The sequence below is a fragment of the Xiphophorus couchianus genome, chromosome 2 (assembly GCF_001444195.1).
Source record: "Xiphophorus couchianus chromosome 2, X_couchianus-1.0, whole genome shotgun sequence".
Taxonomy (NCBI): domain Eukaryota; kingdom Metazoa; phylum Chordata; class Actinopteri; order Cyprinodontiformes; family Poeciliidae; genus Xiphophorus; species Xiphophorus couchianus.
Window position 1 is genome coordinate 31502906 of NC_040229.1, and position 21760 is coordinate 31524665.

General features: G+C 40.8%; 1 protein-coding gene across 1 annotated transcript in view; it reads left to right on the forward strand.

Annotated features, from left to right (window-relative positions):
• The window catches only part of LOC114136738 (solute carrier family 23 member 2), a 74017-nt gene extending 64388 nt beyond the window's left edge, over positions 1-9629 (forward strand). Inside the window, exons 11-12 of the mRNA XM_028004966.1 lie at positions 9139-9234; positions 9316-9629. Of these exons, the coding sequence (XP_027860767.1) occupies positions 9139-9234; positions 9316-9491 (272 nt within the window). The 3' untranslated portion in view covers positions 9492-9629. The remainder of the gene's footprint in view (positions 1-9138; positions 9235-9315) is intronic.
• The last annotated feature ends 12131 nt before the right edge of the window (positions 9630-21760 follow it).

Below are 21760 nucleotides of genomic sequence, written 5' to 3' on the forward strand. Positions count from 1 at the left end.
TTTTCTACTCCTATCAGACTCAACAGAAGGAGTGGATGGATTTAGTTTGTGGCTCAGCCGGTCAGACCAAACCAATCAGCTGAGTTCCGTTGGCATGTAAGAACCAGTTCAGCCTGCTGGGGGCAATACTGTGTCTCCTATGCTCCTGATCGTTGATTCCTCTCAGATTTGGTACTCTTTGGCTTGTGTCTTGTTAGGGAGGGTCTGGGTATGGAGGAAGTTTTTTTTTTTTTTTCCAAGCTTCCCGGCACAACCGGATGAACTGAACAAACCTTATTAGCCTCCACAAGGTGTGTCCACTGTGGACGAGACTGTGAAAGAAAAAACATACCAGCTTAAGGGAGACGACAGATGAAATAAAAAGTGGATCACTGGGGATGTTTTGTACTCTGGAACATTAGTGACCCTTTCTGTTAATGCGTTTAACCGTCTAACTAGATCATTGTTGGTAAAGCTGGTCTGCTGTGCTACTCATATATGTGTGGGCTGGTGGAAGCATAAGCAGAATGACATAAGTGGTGCAACGGGTCAAAGGCAAGAATTAAACTGTTAAGGTGACAGGTGAGCATTGTTGCCCAGGGTTTAATCTGGGTTAAATCCAGGTTAACTGGTACCTCTGGGTTGTTTGTGTGTACCAGTGTTCACAAATGGTGGTGGCTGTGGGTAGTGTATTTGCTGCTTTGCAAGAGAGAGACACAGACTGAAAAAAGATGAGGAAACAAAATATCAGGAGGAAATTAAAGTATACTGGTGTAGGAACTAGTGAATGAGTCTTTTTTGTACTTTTAGTTCAGTGCAGCTAAGCCCAATATTATTTGTACCATTGGGTGTAAATACCGTATTTTCCGCACTATAAGGCGCACCTAAAAACCTTCAATTTTCTCAAAAGCCGAGAGTGCGCCTTATATATGGACCAATATTGAGCCACAACAGGTCTCACAACTACGGTAAGCAGCCGCCGACCTCATTTTCCCCCGTAGAAGAAGAAGCGCGCGGTGCACGCTGGGTTTTGTGTAAAAACCCCAAAATGGCTCCTATTAAGAGACACGCTTACGACGCAGAGTTTAAGCTCAAGGCGATCAGTCATGCAGTAGAACACGGGAACAGAGCAGCAGCCAGAGAATTTAACATGAACGAATCAATGGTTATAGCGGAAGTGGATATATATTGTGATTGCACTAACGTTTGATTTACCGTAACAGTATCAGACTGTTTTTTACGTGTTTATTGAATCGAGGAAAAGTTCCCCTCCACTACATGTTATACCTTGATGCTGTTAAAAGATAAACTGTGTCACGAAAATACCACGTCACTTACTTTATCTCGGGGAAAATAATAAAACAGCTGTTTATTCATTTTGGGAATGAATGGAGTTGTCAGAACTCTGGTTTGTAATCTATTAATAAAGTTTGACTGAAATATCTGACTGTTTTGTTGACATTCCCTTTAGCGCAGTTCCATCTAATGGATGCATAACGTAACCCCAGCCTCTACTGTAGCATCTATTCTATGCGCCTTATAATGCAATGAAAAAAGTTTTAAAATAGGCCATTCATTGAAGGTGTGCCTTATAATGTGGTGCGCCTTATAGTTGGAAAATACGGTAATAAGAAATAATAGGAAATCTTTTAATTCAATCTACAAGTTCCTTGTGAGTGAAGTCATATCCATGATTTTCAGTGACCCAGATTGAGTTAAATCTGATTGAAAGGGAGTTTAAAGATTAGGGCATTGGCCTATCAACCTCATAGACTTAAAGGTTATGACCAAAGATGAATTATCAAAAAGTGAAAGCCTGGGGGGGAAACTGCTCAAGAACTGTAAATAAATCAACCAAAAAAATGTGTAACTTTCTTTGTGGTGTTTATGTTACGTTTTTAAAAACGTAACATAAATCTCAGTTCACATAAGACAAAACTTCTTGTTGGGGTTGGTGATAAGGCCTTCAGGTTTTATCACTATTTTGTGGTATTGTTTTGATAACAATAAACAAGACAGTTCTTAGTTAACTGTTTGACTGTGACCGCATGACACAACATTCATAGCCCCACAAATACTAGTCTTGAAAAAAAATTCCATTTTTAATGCGCTTCTTCAGCACACTAGTCATATAAAGAAGTGTGATTTATATCCATAATCTACACACTGTCACTTAATTTAACAATATTTTCAGATTTATTGATATTTATTGATACTCTCATTGAATAAACAGTGGAAAAAATCGTAAAAAAAGAAATAATCCGAACAATTCATGCAGTTTTCTTTTACTTCATTAATAGGAATTTATTGTGACAATGATAGATCAAAATTCTTATCATAATAAGAAATTTATCACGATAAATTCCCACGCGTACTATACAGTATGGTATCTATACCCCTGTATATTTATATACATGTATATGTATATAAATATACATATTTATATACAGAGGTATAGATATGGCCTCAGCCAGATAAACACATCACTCCAGTTGACTTAGACAGAGTTCTATGTGCAATAAGTCGAAGACGTCAAAACCACGTCAGTCGCAGGCCGTTAGTTGCTCTTGATGCTACATCGACTGGTTTTAATGAGACCGTTTGTGGTGACCCTCTATGAAGGCATTATCAAAAGAGCAATCCCCAAGATTAAACAGTTCTTCTATGCAGACATAAGACTTTGATCCTAGAAGTCATGTGATGCGAGTGTCTCCAAGGGAAGTGCTAATCCAGAGTCATCACTGGGCACAAAGGCTTGTCTGGTTTTCTCAGGTCTAGGCTGCTTACCTCCCAAATCCTCTTGGCTGGCCCCCATGACAGTGGCTGTAATCTGCCCGGATCAAATAAAGCACCCTTCTCCAGAGTCTTTCTCTTGCTTCAACACTCAGCTGATTTGTCCGCACAACAAGATCGAGGCCTCTCGATGCTCTTTGTAAACAAACCGTAGTCTGTTCCAGACGTTCTTAAAACTATCGGCTGTGTGAGTTCCACTAAGCTCAGCAGATACCATGAACTTTTGACTGGCACCTCTTTGGGCAGGAGAATTTCCTGATTGCGTGCAGGTGTGTGTGTGTGTGTGTGTGTGTGTGTGAGCTTGCTTGGGCATGCTGGCATGTGTGTGTGTGCGTCTTGGGTTAACCAAACAAGAGTGCGTTCAGATTAAAACTACGTCAGCGCTGTTTTCAGTTCTTGATTCAATTCGATACAACTTCATTAGGAGGTTTATTGCCGGAGGGACGTTATGAAAGCAGGGCAGAATCCAACATGCTGGCATTCGCACTCAATAGCCCTCTGTGTTCACCCTTGTGCTGGTGGTCAAACATGCCACATAAAGGGCTAATACTGACTGAGAAAATCAGTACTCAGGGGTCCGGTGATAACAAAGGGTTCCCTTTTACCACCAGAAGATTTTCTTGACTGTTTTGATGTTTAATGCAACCTCAGTCTTCTGGTGATGTTTTTTTTTTTTCTTGAATATGACATTCTTCAATCAGTCGTGCCATCTTACCTTCTTAAAGCTTCAATATGTAACTTTGACAAAAATATGGTTCTCACATATTCTTTTCAAATTGTCACCATGTTGTGACAGTATGGTATGAGACAGATAGTCTGTGAAAAGATGGAGCTCCTCCACCTCCTCCCAGAGCTCCTGTTGCCATTTTGGATAGATGTGCCGCTCCCGGTCAAAAAACAACCAATCAGAGCCCTGAGAAAGGTCTTAGCGCTGTCACTGAACCTCGTGTACATGCTTCTCAATGTGTTAATGGCAGAGAAACAACTTAGTATCACAGAAAAACTGTTTAGCCGCCTTCATCGGCAGCTATGCTAGCTAGCCTTAGCATTCATGGCAGGCTCCATTTTGGTGAACTAGCTGTAGCGTAGCAGATAGGAAAGTGATGGGTGACTGACAGCTCTAACACCCTCCTCCTTTCTCTGATGGTTGTTTCTGGTGGAACAGTGTGTTTGTTTAGATGACAGCAGGTTCATAGGAGAAGGCAGAGCAGCTTGATTTTTTTTCACAGTTTGAGACTATGGTCTCATATTATACTGTCACAATCAGTGTTGTATAAAGTACTGAAATCTCAGAGTCAAGTAAAAGTACAAGTACCTCTCCAAAATATGACTTTGGTAAAAGTCGAAGTCACTGACTGAAATGTTACTTGAGTTAAAGTCTTAAAGTATCTGAAACTTCTTGTACTTAAGTATGGAAATTACTGTAAAAATGGATGTACTCAAGTAATGTAATGAAAAGTACAAGTAAAAAGTAAAACAAGGCAAATGCAGTTTGAATGACATTTTTTATATTTTGGTAAACTTGTCAAATACACTTAAAATAATGTACCCAACCAAGTGCAGGCAAAATTAAACCTGCTAATAGATATACCTGCAGGCATCATTTAGTTAAGAAAATTAGGTGCTTTACCTATAGCACAAGGTTAACTTAACCTGCTTTACAACTGAACCAGCTTCTTAGTAAACCCTCCAGGACAGAAAATACAAAGTTTTTGTAAGCCTTAAGTTTTCCCTTCAAGTAAGGTCAGTGCTGAAAATGAGAAAAATAAATAGTACAGAAAATGCGGCCAACATGAAGAAAAAGAGCTGTTACGATTACTCTACTTCACAAATCAGTGAATCAGTCAATGCTACAGTCAGTAGGTGGTGCACACAACTGGTCATTATGCAAAAGAAAAAAAGAATTGGGAGGGAAATGCAGCTTATTGGCATCTGTAAACCTGGTTTTGAACTTGCATGCCTTTCCTATATTCGTTAAATTTAGTCTAAATTGCTATCGCTATGGCTTCTGTCCCCCTTGAACAGAGGAGTCTAGGTAGCCTGCTACAGTCAACATTAGACCTAAGCTAAATACACCACGTGTGGAACTGAAACAATGCCAAACAAAGTTCATTTATGGTCAACGTTTCACAATACAGTAGTGTCTAGTGACCAAGCTATAGTTACTGAAACAGGAGAATTATAACCATTTCATAAGAAGTTACCTCGATGTGTTTCTTCAAGTTGGACGGGGAGTTTTTGTAAGATAGAATTTCCATGTGACTGCTACTGATTGCGAGACTTGCTTTGTGTTTAATGGGAGAAGCGAAACAGGTGTATCCTAATTAAAAGTAAAGAAATCAAGAAATGGCAAAAAATGTGGAATGAAGATAAGAAAGGAAGAAGATTATATGAAGTACAAAAGTCAGTTCAAATTCAAAGCATTAATGAAAGAAACAGAAGAAAATAAATAATAATTAGTAGATTAAGAGTAGGTCATACCTACTTAAATGACATGCTTTATACAATAGGGAGGAAAAATAATGATAAATGTGAGAGATGTGGAGAGAAAGAAAATGTAGAACACATATTGATGAACTGTAAGTCAAATGAACTCGAAAGGGAAGAATTAAAGATAATAGTTAGAAATATGGGGCATGAATGGAATCTTATAGGTATATTAGGAAATGAAGGAAACATAACAGATATTCACAAATTAAGGAAAGCATTGTTTATTTATCTTAAGAATACAAAATTAAAAAATAAAATTTAATAGATATGAAGTAATGCTTCTACACACTCATGTACAGTAGGTGGCGGTATGCACCTTAAAGTTGCTTGTGATCCGCCATAATAGAAAAGAAGAAGAAGAAGGTGCATCCTATTGGAGGTGATGAACAAGCCGAGGCAAGTAGGCTACGGACTTTGTTTGGTAGCCTGCTTGCTACTTGCTAATCAGTAGGTGGGATCAAAACACTTGCGTTTCTCTCTCGCGCTTTTTTGTAACGAGTAACTAAACCACACATTGAAAATGTATCGGAGTAAAAGTACGCAATTAAGTTCGGAAATATAGTGAAGTAAAAGTGAAAGTCATCAAAAATTTTCATACTCCAGGAAAGTATGAAGTACTCCAAAATATACTTAAGTAAAGTAGTGAAGTATTTTTACTTCGTTACTATACAACACTGGTCACAATAAAGTGATAGTTTTAACATAATATGGAAAGAGCTTGTTTTAAATAAAAGTCAAATACCGCAGCCTTAAGGGTTTCATACGCATTCATTTATTTTCCTAAGTTCCAGAAGAAAAAAGTGTTGGGTAAAAAATTGGGTAAATTATTTCCAAACTTGGTACACCTTCAAGGAAACCTGAATTGGGTACAAGCTAATTTGTTAAGGGTTTGCATTCGTGTATGGAAACCTTTAAACTAAGGCTTTTATTTCAGTTTAAGCATTCATTCTTACCGAGGTCAACCCTCCAGCCAAATGCAGTAAACCTGGTGAATCAAAATGAAAATCCAGCTAAGCCTAACAGAAATTTGCTGATGCCTACTCATCAGTGCAATGAAGCCAGTGCCACAAAAGTAGCAGCTGGAAGAAGGGTTATTCCACACCATATCAGGATTTTACATATTTCTAGAGCAAGAAGTAAAACAGATATCTTTTTTTAAACACCAAGTCTTGCTGAAATATTCCAAGGTTGTGTGGGAGAATGTGCTCTTCCCTGGAAATTTTAGACCACACTTGTAAAATGTGTGTGACACAAAAACACCAGCGAGTATCGCCCAGACAACACCAATCCCACAGTAAACATGGTGGTAATAACATCATGTTCTCTGTTTTTTGTTCTTCAAACTGAATTTCATGATACCACTTTTGCGTTTTATCATCAAAGGTTTTCGGCTCATTGGACCTTCAAAGTGGCTCACCGACACTAAATCCACTGGTGTCGGCTAAAAAGCTGATGAGCGATTTGTAACTTTGGGAATGATCTAACAGTCCAAAACAAAATCCAGCAGAAGTTCTGAAGGGAGCTGGGGACAAGAGATGTGCTAACAACCTATAATGATCAAAGTGAATGCTGAAGTTAAACCTGAAGATTTTCCTACAAAGAGTTAGTATTAGTATGCAATCAGGTCTATGCGCATTTAAATGTTTTTATTTTAGAGATTTGTTTTTCATTATAATTGCCACAGCATACATGCAACATTAATCAGTGGAAAAAGTTTGGGAATTACTTATCATGTTCTCAAATTTTTTAAACCCTGGAATTTTAACAAGGCTGTGTGGCCACTGGACTGTTCCAACTTTCAAAAAAACATCATTATCTCCCCGTTTTTGATGGATTTATTTATTCCTGGGCCTGAATTTAGTTTTTTTGTCCAAGATTAAGGCTTGAACAAATACTATAAAGGTTAATTGGAATTGTGTTTGTGGCACCTCCAGATTCGGAAATAAAGGAGCTTTTGAGAGTAGGGTGTTCCAATAAAAAGAAATCGGTTTGGTTTTTCAGCCGAGTAACTGACACAAAGTTTTATAAAGCGAAATACTGTGGGATGTCTTTAATGTCTTTTTTTGTTTTGTTTTGCTTTCTTTTTAACGCTTTAACCCTTTCATGCATAGTGGTCACTACAATGGACAGCTATCTAAAAGCCATTTTCTTGTGCTTCCTGTGGATCTTTATGTTATAAATGCACACAGACCACTGAAGTGGACATTAATGCATCATAAAATATACCATCAACTACTGGCCATCAGCTGCAAATGCAAGAAATTATTTTTTGTTAAATACAATATGGCCGACAGACAAAAAAGCATGAGAACCGACCCGGTCCCTCCTTCTACTGTAGACGACTCTTGCAAGTAAAAAAAATATTGTGACATCAGATAACCCCTAAGGAACAATACTACTGATGTATTTTTCAAATAACAACTTTGTATTTGGACAAAATTACAATTGATCACATAAAAATAATAAAAAAAAATATTATTTTTACAAAAAAATGTCCTACCTTTTTTATGCCTTAAGAAAAGAATTTTTAAAAATGGAAAAAAAATTCTGACACAAAGGATCATAATTCATGCATGAGAGCGTTAATCACCCACTCAGGAGAGATTCCCATCCCGGACGCTCACGTGTAAATGTTCTCACAGGAAAGTAAGCAGCCATTCAGTCCTCCAACTGTTTTTTTTTTTAAATCCCTTTCATAATCTTCATCTACTATCAGCTTAAAATTAGTTTTTCTCATTAGCTCTCAATGGTTAGCTCATGAGAGCTTGAATGGTAAATAAAGAAAACAGAAAAGTTTACATCCATTCATCGGGGCAGGACTGTCATTTTGAATTGAAGTTCTGGATCAGTTTTGATTTTGAACCATTCTTTCTCCAGGGAGGAATGATTGTGATAGTGATTTTTCAAAGAAATAATTAAGTGTACAGATTTTAATTTACTGTTTGATCTACTGTTTGTTTTAGCTAACGGTAAATTAACTGAAACAATTGAGCTAATTGACTGTTAAATTAACAAAATTTAACGTATTTCGCTAATTGTTGCAATTGTATATGCTGGTACAATTTTACATATATAATGTGCTATATATGTATAGCAAATACATATATTTACCTACATCAATGTAAATTACTTTACAAGTCACACTGAAAAGTGACAAGGGCAGAATCTATTAGAGGCAGGAATTCTGAGTCACTTTACAATTTGATTTGATTATGATTCAGTAGGCTACATTATAAATCAGTTATTAGTGTAACATGACAGCCACGTCTCCAGTATATTTTATCCCACACAATGAATTGGAACTTCAAAGAGAACATGTCCTGATCCAAATTACTGACCACAGAGAAGAAACCAGCTAGCGTTAGCATGATAGCCTACTGTTTAAGCTCCTCCCAGACGCTCTGAGCAGAGCAATATCCGTGTTAATTTCCGGTCCAGTTTCAAGGTGTTAAATTACGAGGTCAAATTTATTTGGAGTCATATTTGATTTATGCAGCGTTTTTATAACAAGTGAAGGAAACATGGTTACTTTATTGTGCTTTAAAATTATTCTATGTGGCTGAAATACACATAATACTGTCCCTTTTAAAGAATTGTGCAAAGAAGAGTGGGTAAAATTATTCAACCTTTATTCAATATGAAAGGGAGTCGCCCCTCCTCACCCCTTAATGAGCTTACCATTGAAAACTGCATATAGAATATATAAAAAACTAACTAACACTAACACTAAAACTAACAAAAATCTCTACTTTTTCATGGAATTATTGTTGTTTCAGAAACTTAAACTTAATGAACCAAGACCTTTGACATTTATATGGTTCAAGATACCGCACAATCTTTGTAAAGGTGCTTAACTTTTTTTATTCCCTCCTAAAGGAATAAAAGAGATGGACCAGGTGATCGTAGTGCTGTTCACCACACATATGTTCATCGGTGGAATTTTTGGGTTTCTTCTTGATAATACGATTCCAGGTAAAGAATAAAACATTAGAAAACATCAAATTATTACAAAATTCATTGTTGCTGCCAGCTTACCCAGTCTTCTCTTTTTAGGCACGGCCAAAGAGAGAGGGATCAAGAACTGGCAGGACAAAGTGCAAGGGGACGGCTTAAACTCCTCTGACTACGACATCCCGTTCTGCAACAGTTTTCTAAAAAGGTTTAAATGTTTCCAGTATCTACCCTTTCTGCCGTCTTACAAAACCTCAAATAAAAGAGCGTCAACATAGAGAAGTGGAAACTTCCTGGGCAATATTAATCCCAGAATCCTAAAGCCTATAGGTTGAACTAATAAAGTAAAAGCTTGTCTATTTTTTTAATAAATATTTGGTTTGACTTTGGTGTTGAAATTAAAGTATTTGAGTTCATTTGCGTTGATGTGTGAGTTATTCCCAAAAGAAATCAATTTCTCATATGATTATTACTACCTCATGATTAATACTCACTTAGTGAATAGGAAAGATTTTTTTAATTATTATTTGTGTGTCTTAAGTTCATATACAACGGTATATTAATGTGAAAGTAAACAACTTTTGGCATTGTTTAAGAGCTCAACATTTGCTTTTGCTCATTTCTGTTCCAGTACTCCTGAACTGTGATAATAAAGAGTTGTTCCAATTCAATAAATAACTTTGAAGATGGAATGCCATGGAGAAATAATGCTCACAATTCAGTAAGGCATCACATTACATATATATACTGTATGATAAAACAGTTATGTCTTGTGCATGAATTTAAATCTGTGCACAATCTTGATTCCATAATCAATACACTCCTTGTGAAGCTCTCCGATCCTCTTGAATGAATTTTGCTCGACTTTCCTCTCAAGGCTGTGGTTATCCTTGTTGCTGCTGCACATTTCTCCATTACACTTCTTCCTTCCACTCAACTTTCTTGCTCAGTAAACCTTTGCAGGTGTTTTGAGTTAACCTGCTGATTAGGATGCGATATCATGAGTTTTCATTATTTAACTTTTTGACAATTCTCAAATTTTCCGAGACTGAATTTTGGGCTTTCATAACTTGCAGGTCATAATCATCAAAATTACAAGAAATAAAGGGTTGAAATACATTTTAATTTTTTTTTTCTCCGAAGAGTTTTTGCGGTGCTAGTGGCTTGTATTTTTTCGACAGTACGCAGACAGGAAAGAGAGGGGGGAAGACATGCGGCAAAGGTCACCTGGACCGGGAGTCGAACCCGTGACGTCGACTAAGGCCTCCAAACGTGGGGCGTGCTAACCCCGTGCGCCACCACAGCATGCCCCGAAATAATATTTTATATATGTGAAGTATATGAGTTTGGAACGGACCATTATACACTTGTAGATGGAAGAAAAAAGAGTAAATTTCAGCCAAAAATGTATCTTTAAAAAAAAAAACAAGAAAAAAACATTTATATTTCTGAGGTTTTTTTGTGTGCAAACTTTCACTTTTCCAACCCAGAAATTGACATATTTTAATCTTTTTTTTTCCAGCAAATTTTTGACTTTGCAAATTTTTTATGCAATGGTCCTGATATGCCGACGTAGATAACATTGTATATTGTATTCTTACAGCTTCACATAGCTAAAGTTAAACTCAACTATCATGGTTATCTCGCTAAGAGAGTGGGGCTCACTAACCTCGATTTAGACAGTATTTCTGTGTACGTAGAACAAGGCTTAGATCTACCTATCCCCAATGGGGGCAAAAGTAAAAGTGGTGGTTTATGATTTTCTTGACAGTTTTTATGTTAATAGTGACAGCTCTGGAACTTGTAATTACTGTCTGAAACCTCAAAAACCACCGAAAACTGGTGCATGTAAAGTTCACTGAGCTGGGGTAACGAACCAACTGTACACTTTCTGCTTTTCTGATCCATGACCCAAAAGCCGTCGTTTTGCTCATCACTGATGTCTTTGCTCTGAATCCCTCAGGTTGAAGTATTTTTGAAACAATATTAGATTGGTTACAGTCAGGATTAGGACTGCGGAGGAGGTTAAGTGGGTTAACGTAAACGCTAAGATTAGGCACTCAAGCTAAAGGTGAGGTTTAGTCACCGGATAATAGAGCTTTACACAAACTATGTATCAAGGTTTTAAAACTAGTCTTTGAAACTTAAAAAAAACATTTCTGATTTCTGTCTCGTATTCATTCACCGATCCTTATGGAAACTCATACAGCAAATTGTGGTATAAGAATAGTCAGCTTTCAACCGTCTCTAGAGTTCCTTTTTGACGAAAAAGATTCAGATTGTGATTCTACTCATAAAGGCCGAAATACCAAACTTAGGAGATGCAGCATGTGACAGTAGGAGAGAACTTAAGGACCAGCCACATGTTGCTCCCTCTCTACTCTTTTTCTACGGAACTTGCACGATGAGGCAACAATCATTTCCCCTCCTCCAGCTGAGGAGGGAAAGTTGTGAATTTTCAATCTCGTACACGTAGACGTGCACACGAACGCCGGCGATGCGCCACAAGAAAGCAGAAAAGTGTTAAACTTTCTTGTGGCGTTGCTGCCGTTGCCATCACATCTTGGGTGTTGAAGGAGACTTTAACTCACCGCTGTCACTCGTCACTCGTCACGCTTCTCCTATGACATTTCAAAAATGTTGGCGCATACAGAGAGAGGCATATTTAACCATTCTTCTTCTCTTTCAAGCTCATCCGGTGGGTGAAGTCTCTTTTTCTCTCTTCTTTTTAACTTGTCTCACAAGTTTTTTGTAGCATTTCGATCAGAAGACTGATCTAAAGGCTGAAGGTTGATTTCTGAAGAACCTTGCCTGCACTGATTTGACAATATGTTAAAACACAAAATGACAGTTTATTGCTGGAGTCCGCCATATTTGTATTTAAATGAACATATTTGTATTTAAATTACTCGATATTTGAAAGAATCCTTGATGCCGCTTTAACAAGGTTTGGAAGAGGAACCGCGGCATCATAGATCCTCCACTACGCTTAGCCGTTAGCCTTTTCATGCATTCATCCTTTGTGAGACCTTCCTTACTTCAACCTTTACGTCTTCAAAACGGCTGCCGAAGCTTGTTCATCCATACTATTGGAAGGAGAATAAACTGCTATTGAAATAGGAATAGGGTCTTATCACCTCAAAGCTCAACATGAAGAACTTCCAGTTCAAACGTGGGCGTCGCATCTGCTGGGAAGGTGGATGTTTTTAACACGTTTTTACACAGTTTTCGAGAAACACCTTGATGACTTTCTGTTTCTTGAAGCTCGACGCCAGCTGATGATTGGCTGCTTCCTCTCTTGCAAGGTTTGTTTATCAATTATGTGAACTAGGCTGGATCGATGGTTGCAGACAGGTGTCGTCACCAGGAAGTTATTCCTGACAGAATCTGTTTCCATGAGGATCGCTCGGCAGGAAGTCCTGCACATTTTCACTCCAGATGGCTTATTTAAAGCCTAAATGTTTTTATTTAAGGACATAACATTATCTTTGAATACAATATCAAAAATTGATGCATTCATCTCTGTGCTACATCAGCAGCATTTTATCTAGTCAGTAGGAAAATATATACAGTACGTTTTAAAATTTATGAGAAATATGACGCATAATGTTGTCAACTCAACGTCTAGATATATCTACGGGCTGATAGAAGTCAACCCAAACAAACATGTGGTGCAGATAGCGTGGACAATTATTTTTATCGCATTCCCGAGATTTATCACAATCTGTGAACCGGAAGCAGCAACAAACACAAAACCTAGAGCGCTGAAAACAGCCGCTGCTGCCTGTTCGACACCAGCAGTTGCCGCGACACAGGGAATGAAACGAGGTCACACACTTTGGGTGCCATATTTAAAAGCCAGGTGACCCGGGTGGGGGGGGGGTGCCAAGTCTGACAGTCTGGACCGATCTAGGAACAGGGTCGTTTGCAGGGAATAAAAATGAAAGCTTGTTTTGCACAAATCTAACGGGATTACCGAATGCTTACGCGGATTAAGCCGTATCGGCATATGCGAGTGTTCATTAAGAGAAGAGGCTCGCCCGGTCACAATGTTCTGAGCGCGAGGTATTAGAGAAAGTCTGTCAGAGCATTACCTGCCAGGGTTTTATCATCCCTTGGGAACGTGACTTATTCTAGATGCCAGTCAGTCTGAGCTCAAAGTCTTGGATTTTCTTTCTTGTAAGGAAAAAAAAGAAAGGTATAAATAATATGATTTGTCTGTAAAAAGCAAAAGAAAGTTTGAAAATAAGTATCAAAAAAAGATTATGCAGAAAATTTGTTGGTTATTCTGTGAAAGTATTACAAGTTTTCAACTCTTTTTTTTTTCTTTTGTTTATTTTCCTTTAAAAATTTGAATGACCTGCTATTGTAAATCGCCTCCCCAACAGGAGAGTGCATTAGAAAGTTTTTCTTAAAGGGGCAGTTTTATGCACTTTACAGAAACATTGGGCCATTTCATAACATAATCAAGTAACTATGTTCACTTCAATTTTTAAAGAAAATGCTATATATGTCAAATAGGAATGAATTTTACTTCATAATTTACCACTTTGAAAGTGGGCCTCTGTGTCTGTCGCTCTTTCTGAAACTTTGCCTTAAGAAAGTCATGACAACATGGCTCCTCTATTAACCCTTTAACAACATTTTTACTCGTGTTGCACTGAGTAGCTCGAATAATGAGCTCGGCAGATGAACAGTTCCACCAGGTGTTTGCTAATTGCTGCTGGCTAGTCTGAAGGAGTCGAAGGAGAGGTCTGCTCAGTGAGGCGAAAGCTTGGAAACCCGGAAACTGCAGTTTGGAGGAGGAGCTCCATACTGAAGGCGGGGCTAGGCTCAGCCAGGCGTTTCACACAGCTGAATGGTTCCCACAGGAGATTCAATGATTTTTCAAACTTGCATTAGAGTCAAGACAAACTCCAAGTATGTTTTTGATGAGAGAGTAACATTATAACAAGACGTAAATCTCAAAAAAGTTGATTCTACATAATACTGCTCCTTTAGCAAATCACGAGAAGCAGCCGAATTTAATTGACCCAACAATCAGAAGGAAAAGACAAAATAAAAGTTGTTTAGTTTCCCTCTGGTTACTTTCTGCAGCTTTACTCCAAAGTACGACACAATTAGCTAATCCATGGAGTCCGAAGAGCTAAAATCCATCATTTATTTGTTTTATTTGGGTCACTCTGATGCTGGAGTCACAAAACAGACAAAACAAACAAAAAAAACATTTCAAAATTTGTCACTTAAAATCTCCACTCATTTAAGAACACAGTGATGAGACTTTACTTGTATATCCTCTGTGATATATGAAAAACGTTTAAATATTTTAAGATTATTCAACTAAAACTTAGCAAAAAATAAATTAAAAAAAAAATCCAAAAGGCAATCCAAAAATGAAACTTCTTGAAACTCTGCTGGATCGCTGTGAATTTAGCTGGAAAGAAACAGCTGCTGGTGTAATTAGTTCAATAATAATTAATGAACTTAATTAAGTAACTAATTTAAGTTAATTAAATAATTAAGTATTAAGGTCAGGAACTTGGCCTTTTAGACAGCAGCTCAACTCCATGTTTTTTTTTTTAAAGGAGTTTATTTAGACAGCACCAATTCACAATGTTGTTTGTTCTGCACTATTCAGAAACTATTCCTGAATAGTTTATGTTGTGTTTAGACTGGCAAAGATGTGCTGAGTTTATAAACTGTTCCTGTTCATCCTCATTGCTTTCATTTACTCTATTCAGGTTTGCTGTTCATTTCCTCGTTTAGTAAGTGTTACGTTTTTCTTAGTGTTACGCTTCTTGTGTATTTGCACGCGTTTTCTTAGATTGTCGTCAGTCCCGCTTCTCCTTTTGGTTTGGAGGAACAAACGGGATCTGGGTGTTTAGGTGGAGCTGGTGGTCAGACAGGTGGAAGGCGGCTAGGAGTCCTAGAACTGTAGACTGTGGAAGGCGGTCCTAGAACTACTTGAGCAGGTGGGGGGAGAAACCCTAGGAGAAGGCACGAGGAAAATGTTAGCAAAGGTTTTAAAGCACACGGAAAAACCATAGGAGACGTAGAGAAAACTTGAGGTTCCTGTTCGCTGCTTTTATCGTTATCGGTGGATGGCTGATCATTTGCAGGTGTGTGGGAGCACACCACTCAGCCCCACCCTTGGAAAAAACCTGAAGTTCCACAAACATGATCTCTGACAGAAGGAATCTAAATTTAATAGCTTGTTTCTGGAATCTGGTTCTTTCCACCATGATCATATCTTATTGAACTATCAAAGGTGACGGACAGAATGTAGACAGTCGAGTAAATTAAGAGCTGGACTTTTTCTTAACAACCGACTGCTGGAGAACCAGCATTAATGCAGAAAGCTCCTAAACCATGTATAGGGCAACATATGCTCTGTTTCTTTTTTTTTCCCACTTGTTAATGAAGAAAAAAAAACCATAGTCAACAGTATCATATCAGAATGAGAAGTTTGAGTAGCTGTTTTTTTTCTCCTCAGTGAAAAAAGAGTGACTGATAGCACTGTATCCATCCATCCATCCATCCATCTTCTTCCGCTTATCCGAGGTCGGGTCGCGGGGGTAGCAGCTTCAGAAGGGAGGCCCAGACTTCCCTCTCCCCGGCCACTTCTTCTAGCTCTTCCAGGGGAATCCCGAGGCATTCCCAGGCCAGCCGAGAGACATAGTCTCTCCAGCGTGTCCTGGGTCTTCCTCGGGGCCTCCTCCCGATGGGACGTGCCCGGAACACCTCACCAGGGAGGCGTCCAGGAGGCATCCTGACCAGATGCCCGAGCCACCTCAACTGGCTCCTCTCAATGTGAAGGAGCAGCGGCTCTACTCTGAGTCCCTCCCGGATGGCTGAGCTTCTCACCCTATCTCTAAGGGAGAGCCCAGCCACCCTACGGAGAAAACCCATTTCGGCCGCTTGTATCCGCGATCTCGTTCTTTCGGTCATGACCCAAAGCTCATGACCATAGATGAGGGTGGGAACGTAGATCGACCGGTAAATCGAGAGCTTCGCTTTTTGGCTCAGCTCTCTCTTCACCACGACGGACCGGTACAGCGCCCGCTTGACAGCAGACGCTGCGCCAATCCGCCTGTCGATCTCCCGCTCCCTTCTTCCCCCATTCGTGAACAAGATCCCGAGATACTTAAACTCCTCCACTTGGGGCAGGACACCCCCCCTGACCCGGAGAAGGCACTCTACCCTTTTCCGGCTCAAGACCATGGCCTCGGATTTGGAGGCACTGATCCCCATCCCGGCCGCTTCACACTCGGCTGCGAACCGCTCCAGCGAGAGCTGCAGATCACGATCTGATGAAGCCAAAAGGACCACATCGTCTGCGAAAAGCAGAGATGAGATCCTAAGACCACCAAATCGGATCCCCTCAACACCTTGGCTGCGCCTAGAAATTCTGTCCATGAAAGTGATGAACAGAATCGGTGACAAAGGGCAGCCCTGGCGGAGTCCAACTCTCATCGGAAACGAGCCCGACTTACTGCCGGCAATGCGGACCAGACTCTGACACCGGTCATACAGGGACCTGACAGCCCGTATCAAAGGGCCCGGTACCCCATACTCCCGGAGAACCCCCCACAGGGCTCCCCGAGGGACACGGTCGAACGCCTTCTCCAAGTCCACAAAACACATGTAGACTGGTTGGGCGAACTCCCATGCACCCTCCAGGACCCTGCCGAGGGTGTAGAGCTGGTCCAGTGTTCCACGACCAGGACGGAAACCACACTGCTCTTCCTGAATCCGAGGTTCGACTATCCGACGGACCCTCCTCTCCAGGACCCCTGAATAGACCTTGCCAGGGAGGCTTAAGAGTGTGACCCCTCTATAATTGGAGCACACCCTCCGGTCCCCCTTTTTGAACAGGGGGACCATCACCCCAGTCTGCCAATCCAGGGGAACTGCCCCCGATGTCCATGCGATATTGCAGAGTCGCGTCAACCAACACAACCCTACAACATCCAGAGCCTTAAGGAACTCCGGGCGGATCTCATCCACCCCCGGGGCCTTGCCACCGAGGAGCTTTTTAACCACCTCGGCGACCTGGTCCCCAGAGATTGGAGAGCCCAACCCAGAGTCCCCAGGCTCCGCTTCCTCAGTGGAAGGCATGTTGGTGGGATTGAGGAGGTCTTCGAAGTACTCTGCCCACCGGCCCACAACGTCCCGAGTCGAGGTCAGCAGCACACCATCCCCACTATAAACAGTGTTGGTGCTGCACCACTTCCCCCCCTGAGACGCCGGATGGTGGACCAGAATCGCCTCGAAGCCGTACGGAAGTCCTTCTCCATGGCCTCTCCAAACTCCTCCCACGCCCGAGTTTTTGCCTCAGCAACCGCCCGAGCCGCATGCCGCTTCGCCCGCCGGTACCCATCAGCTGCTTCCGGAGTCCCACAGGCCAAAAAGGCCCGATAGGACTCCTTCTTCAGCCTGACGGCATCCCTCACCGAAGGTGTCCACCAACGGGTTCGAGGGTTGCCGCCGCGACAGGCACCGACAACCTTGCGGCCACAGCTCTGATCGGCCGCCTCGACAATGGAGGCACGGAACATGGTCCACTCAGACTCCATGTCTCCCACCTCCCCCGGGACGTGTTCGAAGTTTTGCCGGAGATGGGAGTTAAAGCTCCGTCTCACAGGGGATTCCGCCAGACGTTCCCAGCAGACCCTCACAACACGTTTGGGCCTGCCAGGTCTGACCGGCTTTCGCCCCCACCACCGGAGCCAACTCACCACCAGGTAGTGGTCAGTGGACAGCTCCGCACCTCTCTTCACCCGAGTGTCCAAGACATACGGCCGCAGATCCGATGAAACGATGACAAAGTCGATCATCGAACTGCGGCCTAGGGTGTCCTGGTGCCAAGTGCACATATGGACACCCTTATGCTTGAACATGGTGTTCGTTATGGACAATCCATGGCGAGCACAGAAGTCCAGCAACAGAACACCGCTCGAGTTCAGGTCGGGCGGGCCGTTCCTCCCAACCACGCCCCTCCAGGTCTCACTGTCGCTGCCCACGTGAGCGTTGAAGTCCCCCAGCAGAACAAGGGAGTCCCCAGGAGGAGCACTTTCCAGTACCCCCTCTAAGGACTCCAAAAAGGGTGGGTAATCTGAACTGTCGTTCGGCCCGTAAGCACAAACGACAGTCAGAACCCGTCCCCCCACCCGTAGGCGGAGGGATGCTACCCTCTCGTTCACCGGGGTAAACCCCAACGTACAGGCGCCGAGATGGGGAGCAACAAGTATGCCCACTCCTGCCCGACGCCTCTCACCTTGGGCAACTCCAGAGTGGAAGTATGTCCAGCCCCTCTCAAGGAGACTGGTTCCAGAACCAGAGCCGTGCGTCGAGGTGAGACCGACTATTTCTAGCCGGAACCTCTCGACCTCACGCACTACGCACACACCGGGGGCCCCGGTGACCCGCGTCCGGGCGAGGGAACACCAAGTCCAAGGTTTTCCTTCATCATTGGGGTCTAGCTAATATCTATTATTAGCCTAAATTGCTATGCTCTTGGTTTTGTTTGACATAAGTTTTTATGTTTTGTTTGTTATGTCAAACAAAACAAAGAAAAGCATAAAAATGGAGGATTTTTGTGAAAATATTGAGTTAAGTCCAATAAGAAAAGGAAGCAGATGAAACTGGATTAGCCTCAAAGTACAGTAACACTCTTAATCCTCAAAAATTGGAGATGGGATTAGCAACGGACTAGTAGAAACAACAAATAGTTATATAATAGCTTAACTTAAATTATAGTTTAAGTTAAGCTGCACTAAAAGTAAATATTTATTTAATTTAAAGGGACACAATTACAATTTGTTCTGCATAATTGGAGTTTTTTTTCCTTTTCTTTTGCAAATAAAAGACAACGGCTAATCCACAACACTACTTGGAAGGATTGCTGCCTAATGATATTTTTTTAGTACAAGGTATCCTCAGACACTGTTTTTATTTCTTTGTCTCGTGTATTCTTCCGTTAGATGAGGTGCATTTCCAGTTAAAATGTGTTTTGTCAGTACAAAGAACAAATGTATGCAGTTTGTTATGTAGCATCGGCTCCAGGTGATATCAAACGCTCTGAGCCACTGCTAAAGGGCTGTCAGTGAAGGAATGAGGAATATACTTTTTCCTTAAGATTAGATTACAAACTGCCTTGATGGCATGTCGAGTTTCTAATCAACACAACTGGATTGAACTGCTACCTGAATCCAGTGAAAGAAAAGTATTCCAATGTAACCGTTGTTGTGTAACCTTATAAGTACAACTGTTGCTGCCCTTTAGCAAGGCCTTTTAACAAAATGCATTTTTATTTAAGTAAGTTTAGTTTGTCAAATCGGAAGCTGGAGTCGGAGGCCAACTTCAGCTCCGGGTTATAGAGTACATTTGTGCTTGATGTCATAATGGATTACAGTAAAGTCTGTCAAGAAACACACCTACGAGACGACAGATAAGACACGCCAACTATTTTTCTTGATAGTGTTTTCTGTAAAGAAACTGTGACCAGTTTAGGTATGCTAGTTAGCCTGTGCAAGGCTTATGTTAACCTATCCAATGTTAATAACAGCCTTTCTGTGCAAATGAACAGCAGACGAAGTAATCTAGTGGGTGTTTAGCCTGGGCATGCTAGTTAGCCAATCCAAGGCTAACACCAGCCTCTCTGCAAGTGAGTACTCTGCTTCTCATTTTTCAGCACCTGCTCCTCAGTTAGCAGTAGCACCTTATCATTAATCACAACAGTCTCTGGTTTTGGAATAGATAAAATCTCCTTCGGTGCTCGTGGGAATTAGCCCTGGAGCTGAAACTGCACAATACAACTCCATTCCTCAAAACTACAAGAGGCTTTTCGCAAAGTAAATGGTCAAAGCTCCATCTCTAGGTTTAGTCAAAGCTGTTTTGTTGGAAAAGGGAGATGAACACAGTATCAACACCAGGAATAACAATATCTGTTTCACAGTTCTTAAAAAATATTTCTAATTGTGCAGTTTTTTTTCCACGCTAAAACAAAAAGAGTAAAACAAATGATATGAACGGAATGAAATATTTGATACTGTAAGGATTTGGTTTTCTCTGTGTTGATTTAAGTTTTTCTGTGTGTTTATTTTGGGTTTCTGTGTTTTTTGAGCCTGTGTAGCTCTTGATTGTTCCCAGGTGTGTCTCGTTCCCTGATTACCCTCTGATCCTTGTCGTGCCAGTCTGTCTATTCTGTCTGTTGTCTTCAAGTCGAGTCCAGTTACTACCAGTGTGAGTCGTTGCCTCTGCTCATCTCTGCTGTCTGGATGATTGAGACTTCCATCATTGCCTTCACTCCACCCTGGGTTCATGGCTTTTCTCCTCACCATCTTCACCTCACTTCACGACAGATACCAACAATGCTCAGCCATGTCTGTCATCATCTCCTCTCAGCAGCCTATTTCCCTTTCAGGCTCAAGTGCTTGGAAAAAAAACAAACCCTTTTGTCATCTTCATGTATTTTGTGACAGCAGAGTCTGTTTGTTATGTCTGACTCGCCAAGCGAGGTGGTTCCAGCCCCGGATCAGCTGACTTGTACAAAGCCAGGCTCACTTTGCAGATCAAAGAAATTATGCAGTGATGATCAGTTTGTGCAGCCAACCAGTTGTGATGTAAATGTAAACGCCACTCAGCAGTCACTTTCAAGGAGAACATTCAAAAAGGTACCAGTACAAAATGATCTTGCCTGTTTTGTCTGTATGTTGGCCCTTTCACAGTAGTTTTATTGAAATTGCTTCTCGGGTGAAATGAAACTGTGCAAACTGACATTTTGAAAATAAATTAGTTCAATGGAAACATGACAATTTTGAGAAAAAAGGATGGAAAACACTTGTTTGCCAGTAAAACGGGGTTTTTTTTGTTTGTATTTGCATTGACTTATCATGCAAAACTGCAATGGAAACCCTCATTTTGCAACCGGATGCTGCCACATGCGCAAACCTCTATGAAGAATATGACAGGAAGTAGTTGGAGGACGACGGCGCAGCCTGATTTCTGCTTACTTACTTACTTACAGCATGAAAAACCGTATTCACATGTGGTTTTAATTGCGTTTTTTTTGTCATGGAAACGATGCAGTTGCATTTCACCGAAGGAACATTGAGAAAGTTTTGTGTACATTTGTAATGCAAACCCAGCTATTAATGTTTAACTCCGTAACAGTCACCCTAAAATGCTTTCTCTTGTGTCATCATGACAGTTCATGGGTTAAATAAATTTAAATAAAATAGTTTGTTAATCTTGTCACTTAAAACTGAACTTTAAATAACTTTCCAATTGCAGAAAAGCGGTTGAGATTTAAGGTCCAGGCCTGATGCTGGGTTTTTTTGTTTTTGTTTTTCATATTTGTGATGCTGTGGAGAAAAGTTATGCTTGGGGAAGTTTCTTGTTTTCCTTTTGTGTCTGGACATGTTCGTGTCATTTCCTGCACTTCAGTTTTTACTGCAAGGTAAAACTAAAAGTTCTTATCTCTGTAAACTCCTTTTGATAGTCTAGTGACACGCAGGTTGTGACAATGAAAAATATGTGCTGCAAT